At 35.7% G+C, this 8,537-nt stretch overlaps 1 protein-coding gene across 1 annotated transcript; it reads left to right on the top strand.

Annotated features, from left to right (window-relative positions):
- Positions 1-1,046: 1,046 nt before the first annotated feature.
- Positions 1,047-5,043, top strand: LOC107663053 (corticotropin-releasing factor-binding protein-like). The gene is made up of 7 exons (XM_016453208.1): positions 1,047-1,168; positions 1,768-1,861; positions 2,083-2,240; positions 3,032-3,242; positions 3,468-3,610; positions 4,313-4,430; positions 4,526-5,043. The coding sequence occupies exons 1-7, from the start codon at positions 1,082-1,084 to the stop codon at positions 4,678-4,680; spliced, it is 966 nt and encodes a 321-aa protein (XP_016308694.1). The 5' UTR covers positions 1,047-1,081; the 3' UTR covers positions 4,681-5,043.
- Positions 5,044-8,537: the final 3,494 nt, after the last annotated feature.

Genomic DNA, 8,537 nt, shown 5'->3' with positions numbered 1-8,537 from the left:
TTTAATTTGCACAGAAGGAAGCAATTCATACATTTGAAATGACATGACGGTGAGTAAAGGACAGAATTTTCTTTTTTAGTTGAACTATTCCTTTGAAACACCCAATCATACCTCACTGACTCACTGTATGTGACATTCATTACTTCAATCAGACCACCTCAGCTTCCTCCCACTGCAGTGAAATTCCTCGATATTTTTCTGAGCTGAGAAAAGGAGTACACATCTTCACTAAACAAAAGAATAAGAAATAAAACACATTTGTTTGTTTACATGGTCCTAGCTGCAAGGGTGGTTTAATATTAAATCCTTGGGGAATATATATATAGAGAGAGAGAGAGAGAGAGAGAGAGAGAGACTACTTACAATTTCTATTGCTGATTACAAATTACATGATGAAAATTGTAGTCAGTAATGTATTCAAGATTACTGAAGATTACCACTACTACTTCAGAGGATCAATAAATTATGAATAAATTACTGCTATTGTGTGAATAATTTGCAATCGTGTAATCCATAAAACTCAAATTAGTTTTAAAACTAATTACAAATACAAATTTTTTGGAATCTGATTATGTAATCCAAGTTACATGTAATCAGTTACTACCCAGCTTTATTTTATATATAGCCTATATGTGTGCGTTTGTGTGTGTGTGTGTGTGTGTGTGTGTGTGTGTGTGTGTGTGTGCAATAATTTAAAAACAACTCTACTTTTATTGTCTTTTTAAAAAATATTATGAATTTAATACTAGTATGTATTCTAATAGTGACTAGAAAATATTCAGCATATTCATAAGAAATTACACACGAATCTCAGAAACATTTCTTATCTTAGCCTGCTACAATTGCTCTTTTACTAAATGGCCTCATGGATTTTACCATTTGATTAGTAGGCTACAATTAAAAAATTATCTATTTTTACCAGTCAATTCAATTACTAGAAAAAGTTGAATAAACACTAGGTATCTGTCATGCCCCCTCTCTCCCTCATCTATTTATGTGAGGGGGTATAAAAGCAGCAGTCTGTTCGGGAGCTCGCGGAATTCTTCTTATTGCGCAAATCTTCGCGGACAGACGCACGGAGATGTCGGGCACTTCGCGCGCACAGCTGTGTTTCCTCCTGTTGAGCGTCACGGCTCTCCGGGGACACGCGCGCTTTCTGGACATACAGGTGAGATATTCACACCTGCTCACCTCACACACGCACACAATCATTCGAGTACTTCGATAGCTTTATATTTAACTTTTGATGTATCTATTGTGAGCTCTGTGTGTGTTTATTAGTGTTTTGGCTTTAACAGTCATTGTATACAATATATCCTAATGTTGGTATGTTATAACAATGATGATACGTGCAGCTTTTATTGTATCGTTTGTGAGCATATGCACTGCAAAATGTGTTTGTCAGGAAACTTAAAACATTTTAATGAAAAGACATTTAAAAAAAAAAAAAAGTAATTCCGATAAAACAGAAATAGATCGACTGCAAGTGCAATAGTGCACAGCATTTGAATATGTGTGATTAAATAGGCTATAGCCTATGTTTTTGTATGCAATTTGTATAGGCTAATGTTTTATTTCTATATAACGTGCAAAGTTTTATGAAACTTTAAGAGCATTTAAGCTCTTTTGAATCCAATGAGTCCTAAAACCCTTATTTCCTTGCGCACTACTGGTTGAAATGCAATCCTAATTTATTTATATTGTTTATTTTGACGCCCTTTTCTAATTCCAGTCATTCCCATGTCCTGTTTTTTGTTGTTTTATCAGGATAACGAGATCAGCCCGGAAGGATTATTATCTCTGCTCAGCTCTGAACTAAAGCGAGAGTTACCAGAGGAGTTTGTGTACCGCCGAGCGCTCAGTGAGTGACAACAGAAACCTCTGGGATTTCATTTGCCAAAAGACAGGCGTCATGGATAATAAATGAATGATTTATATAGTGATGTTGACTTCATATGTATTTTAATAAGTAGTTTTTATGGCACTATTTAATATTTAAAGAGTGCTTATTCATCACTTATACTATGTATATTTTCTGGGTTTTCACCTTTTCTTGTTTTGATCTTCCTCCGTTTCTCTCAGGATGTCTGGACATGGTGGCCGTAGAGGGTCAATTTACATTCACAGCAGTACGTCCACAGTTAAACTGCGCCGTGTTTTTCATCGGCGAGCCCAGTGACATCATTAGCATCGAGTATGATTCGGTCACCATCGACTGCAGAGGAGGGGATTTCGTAAAGGTGAAATGTTCTTACATCCTTGTTGTTTACAAAACGACATTTAACAGTATTACAGTAACTTATTTTGTTCTAAATTTGGACAAAAACAGCTGGTGTGTTTGTGTAAATCTCTACCTGTTCAAGCTGTTAATGTATATACTAAGCCAGGTTAAGTCAGGCTACAAAAGATCACGTGTCATGTCATTTTAAGCCAGGTCATACAATAACAAGCATGTTTACAATTATCTAACATATTCAACTCTTAAAAAAAAAACGGAATTAAAAATCCAGTTAAGCAAAAGTCATTCCAGACTAATTTCGTCATATATTCTGAACACAGCTAAACTAGCTTTCATAGACTGTGCAAGATTGATGTCAAATTAATGTAGTTTAATAGGACTGAAAACCCCACATGGGATATTGTTGAAGTTAATGTACTGAATTAATGAGGAAATTTAAGATCATTTATTAGCACTGAAACAAAACTGGCGTGAACTCTATACTGACCTGAAACAGGCAGGGTGAACTTAAGGGAATTATGTGAACTGAACCTGACCTGAACTAAATAGACTTCAACACAGTTAACTTGAAGTACACTGGAAAAAAAAAATGGTGTAAGATGTACTTTGAAAGAATTTTCACTTAGAAATTGCTCAAAAATGGCAAGTAACACATTGAATTTAACATTAAATTTTGAAGTAGAAAGACTTGAATAGTATTTTCTTGTAAAACGTACTCCAATAATCTTTATAACTTTGAAAAATCATTTTTTACAGTAGAATGGTGTTAAGTGCAACCTTTTTGTCTTTAAGGTATTTGATGGCTGGGTGATGAAGGGCGAGAAGTTTCCCAGCACACAGGACCATCCTCTTCCTCTGTACGAGCGTTACTCTGATTACTGCGAGACTGGAGTGACTCGACCAATCGTACGGTCGTCTCAGAATGTCGCCATGCTGTTCTTCAGACTCCACCAATCAGGGAGCAGCTTCACAGTAACATTCCGCAAACTCATCAATCCGTTCCGTAAGTGCACAAAAATGACACTGGAAATTATGCATTTATCGTTTCAGATTTTGCCTTTCAGCAGTACTGATGATCTTGAAAACTAATGTCACTAATGTCCAGAAGGTTCAGAGCACGTTAGAGGAATGACATATGGCTCATGCCGAAGCCACACTTGAAGCTTAACATGCAAGATGCTGATGGTTAACCATCTGTCTCTCTCTCTTTCTCTCTCTCTTTTTGTAGCCTGTAATGTTGTATCTCAGACCCCAGAGGGCAGTTTCACCATGATCATTCCACAGCAGCACAGGAACTGCAGTTTTTCCATCATCTATCCAGTGGAGATCCAGATTGGAGAGCTCAGTCTCGGCCAACACAATGATCTCAAGGTGAGCATTTCCAGTCAAGTAATGTAGCATTTACACAAACCAGCCTTCCCAATAAATAAATAAAATAAAATAATAAATATTACTTAATACATTTTATTGACAAATTCCACTATTTCAAAGTGTTTATATGTTTATAAAATGATCTCAAGGGGACACAAATCTGATTTCTGGTCAAGTAACAGTATTTATACAAATCAGCCTTCCAAAAAAATAAATAAAAAAATAAAATAAAATACATTTTTTATTTTATTTTATTTTTTAATTTCTTTTTTTGGAAGGCTGGTTTGTGTAAATACTGTTACTTGACCAGAAATCAGATTTGTGTTCTTCTAAAAAAAAATAATAATAATAATTAATACATTTTATTTACAATTTCATTATTTGAAATTGAAGTACAGCTGAGTTTTGGCCAAAAGTCTCACGTTGAGCAAAAATCTGATTTCTTGTCAAGAAATGTAGTATTTACAAAACAAAATAAAATTAAATAAAATATTATTCATATATTCATATATTAATATTATTCACAATTTTCATTATAAGTCTTTCTGTGGTTAACTTGAAGCTGGGTGTGAGTAAAATAAAGTGGTTGTTTATTTAAGAATCTTTGGATTGAGTCTAATTTTATATCATTAAAATTATATAGTTGATATAAAGACACTGATAAATTATAATGACTTTGAGACTTCTGGTTTATCTATATAGCGGTCCATTCTCGGCTGTGCCAGTTCTGGAGACTTTGTCGAGCTCCTGGGTGGAAACGGCATGGACACGTCCAAGATGTTCCCTATGGCAGATCTCTGTTACTCCTTTAATGGACCAGGTGAGCATTCCTACTTTATCTGTAGCAGCAATTGTGCTGAGCAATTTAGTGTGCAAAGAATCTCATAAACCTCTCCATATCTCTCTTCCCATCAGCTCAAATGAAGGTTGGCTGTGATAACACTGTGGTCAGAATGGTGTCGAGTGGGAAGTTTGTAAACCGAGTTAGTTTCCAATATCGGCTACTGGGCCACCAAGAGCTTCAGCAGATGAAGGGCAACAGCATTGAAGACGTGTGTTTAAGAGCATAAGACCCTCTCTGTTCCCTGCTCTTGTTCAGGGGATGCCAAACTTAGTTGAGTTTGAGCCTTTGTATATTTTCCTTATTAAAATGTGTTTTATTTTTTGCCTCATCTTTTCATTTGACACTTCTGTTCTTTTTAATATCATAAGCTTGTAAGATCTGTGGCTGATGTTAAATAAAATATGTACTTGTGTTGGTGCACATCACTGTTTTGTTCAGCACGTTTCATTTTGAAGCACCCAAATAAAAACGGGAATCTAAAGAGCGGTACTGCACAAGTATTTCAATCCAGTATGTACGACAAATGTAATTGTCTTTATTTATTTATCTGTATTAAAGAATTTTTGTAATAAAATCAGTAAACATGAGCAAAGCGAACTCTGGCTATGGTAATTTCTAATCTTACACCAGAAAACACTGACATTTGTTCTAATCTACTCATTTTATTTAAGGTGAAGCAAACTAGTTCTGTCATAAATTAATTGGTGAACTGTCATTAAAGGAATAGTTCACCTAAAAACGAAAAATTGTTAAAAATGTACTCACCCTCAGGTTATCCAAGATGTAGATGAGTTTGTTTCTTCATCAAAACAGATCTGGAGAAATTTAGCATTGCATCACTTGCTCACCAGTGTTCCGTTTTCTCCAAATCATCTGGCTGTGCAACGTAGTGAAGAAGAAATTCTTTAATCTGACAAATGTCTTTCTTTTCTTTTCGTTTAATTCCCTGTGCATCCATATTCCTCAAAATACATATGACAGTTTTTTACCCTGGTGATCCAAACCATCTTGTACTTAAAGGAATGGATTACCCCAAAAAAGAACATTTACAAAATATGTACTCCCCCTCAGGCCATCCAAGATGGAGATGAGTTTGTTTCTTCATGAGATTTGGAGAACTGTTGCTGACCAATGGATCCCCTGCAGTGAATGGGTGCCGTTAGAATGAGAGTACAAACAGTTGATAAAAACATCACAATAATCCACAAATAATCCACACCACTCCAGTCCATCCATTAACATCGTGTGAACTGAAAAGCTTTGTTTATAAGAAATGAATCCATCATTAAGGCATTTTTAATTTCAAACCATCGCTTTCTACTAAAATACAAGAATTTTGCAGTGAACTATTTGCTTTTAGCCAGAACTTACTGTGCAAAAGGTAAATATAAACACATTGCTTTATATATAATGGAATTGTAATGCTTATTGTTTAGTTGCACCATTAAAACAAATAAAAGTGTGAATTTTCTCAGCATCTAATTATCTCACAGTACGTATTTTTTATACAATGTCAGCAGTCATCATTTGCTAAAAAGCAATGATTGCTTGAGAATATCAACCTGAATTAAGAACGGCAAGTACAATGTCAAAGCACTCTAGGATACTTATTAAATAAGTGACTTTTCTGGGATTGTCTGTATTGAGCCATCAAGAAAAAAAAATAATCTAAATTTAAAAACCCCAAAGTTTTGAATAACATCCACACTCTAATGACAAGACAAGATACACGACTATCAATTTAATTAACTCTAGTCAGTTGCACCTCTTCATGAAAACTGCTGACCTGAATCCAATAGACTGCTTAATATACTACTTTTAAATCAACAGATCGATTCATGTTTTATCGCCACACTCTTGTACTGCAGATGCTCGTCATCATCGCTGACAACCTGCTCACATCATGACTGCAGAGTTGGGCTTTGCCTTATCCTGTCAAATCTGTCCTATGATGGAGGACGATGTTCAGACCCGTCTTTCTTTTGCATGCACCAGGCATCACCAAGGTCCCCTCAACATCTTGACCGTCCCTCAACATGACGTAGGAACTAAAAGAAGTGATTGTGCTTAAAGGAATAGTTCACTCAAAATCATCATTAAATACCTCATACCACTTTTTAACACTAGTAGTTTAGTGTAAATGTATGTGTGGTAATATATGAAGTATTTACCATAAATAATTTTATTTTTGTGCCAGATAAATAATGTACAGATCACAAAGACACATAAAAAATGGTCCTACACTCTTGATAAATACAACTACCCATAATGCACTGCAACATGAACAGCTAATAAGAAGTAGCCTATAGATTGTGATGCTACAGTATTCAACAAGAAAAAACATGTTTTTGTAACAGTCGCAAATAGCTATTTTTTCAAAATAAGTAACTACTCCGAGGACTTTTCCCATGTACGCCGGGTTATATTTGTTCTATATCCCACTTTTAACCCACACTTGCAATTTAGAAGCGGGGTTGGCAACGCTTTTTACTCTGGGTTATGAAACCACAGCAGGGTTAGCAGCGATTTTGTAGTGTTAAGCCTGCATTGCGGTGTCAAAATTGTACGTTAGATGCTAAGCAAAATCAATCGCATGCCTCATAATCACAGTCACAGTGATTCTGCTACAGATTTGCAATCACGTGATTCTGATGACGTGCAAAATGCAGCTGGAGAGCAGGAAGTGATTTTTCTCCATAGGAATCACAGCAGAAACTCAAAATGCCTGCATGTGTTTTTGCGTTGTTTAGGATGCTCAAATCGGTCAAACCGAGAAAACACAAGGAGCTTTTATCGTGTATGAAAATGTGTTGTTCGTAAGGGAGGAAAGGCAAGAAATTGACTGAAAAACGCAGGAAAAAGTGGCTTGTAAACCTGCGTCTGCGGTTCGGAAGAGCCGAGTCGGATAATGCTTGTGTAATATAAGATATAATAATATATTAAGATATTAATAAAAAATATATATAAATAGATACAGGGTGACACAGTCAGAATTCACTCAATGCTAAATGCCACATGTAGACACAATGTAAATAAGATCACAGTTCAGAGAGCTTCATTTATTATAGTGGAACATTGTGAGATTGCGATAAATTGAAGTGAGTGACAGCTTTTTAGTGATTATATGGAAGCGCTAGGCTATTTGCTCACTTTCTAAGCTATAATCTGCTAGTGATTTGGCTAGTGACTGTGATTCCTATGGAGAAAAATCACTTCCTGCCCTCCAGCTGCATTTCTGCCACAGCAATGAAGTCATGTGCAAACAACCTATTGTATCCACCTTAATTTTCCCACAAGAGTGGGCGCAGCCATTTGTAAATTCAATGTGTCTGGCTTCCGGTGTCATTCGTTTCCAACTATTTTTAGCTGTACAAAACAGCTCGTTTTGCTGCTTGATATCGCAACCTGGTGTGTCTTACCATATTATTTTAATGTATTCTTAATTATGAACACACCGGTATGTGGTGCAAACAGTTTTACCGTTTACTGCACATTGTTATTCTTCTCTTTATTTCCTGCCCTTACGAAAATTAATCACGGTTTTATTGTAGTAAAAGCGTAGTAAGCATGTTTTTTTGGTGTATTGATTACCATTTGTACAACCACAGTTTTACTACACATACCATGGTTAAACTATGGTTAATGTAGTAAAACCATGGTTAAGTTGTGGTTACTATGGTTTTAATAGTAACCATAGTTTTTTTTGGTTTTATTTGTGGTAAAACCATGGTTAATTCTCATAAGGGCTATAGCGGCTAATGAACCGGAAGTCTCGCACATTCACAGAAAACGGCTTACTTCCACGTTGTGAATAGGAGTGAAGAAGAAACTGTTCATTCTTACCTTTACAGTCCACCGAAGTCTATTCAGGAAAAACTTGATAGTACAGCTGGCAATAATACGTTATTGGCCACTGCTAGAGCTGTATGTAAATAGGTCACGTGTTGCGTTCGTCCAATCACTGACACTGATACCGTCAGTGTTTGCTAATGTAAGTGTGAAACGCTAGATTATGAATACACAGGATTAAAGGGTTAGTTTACCCAAAAATGAAAATTAGCCTGTGTTTTACACATTCTTCTT

Source organism: Sinocyclocheilus anshuiensis, unplaced genomic scaffold (genome assembly GCF_001515605.1).
Source record: "Sinocyclocheilus anshuiensis isolate Anshui unplaced genomic scaffold, SAMN03320099.WGS_v1.1 scaffold457, whole genome shotgun sequence".
NCBI lineage: Eukaryota > Metazoa > Chordata > Actinopteri > Cypriniformes > Cyprinidae > Sinocyclocheilus > Sinocyclocheilus anshuiensis.
This window is presented reverse-complemented; position numbering and strand designations above follow the sequence as displayed.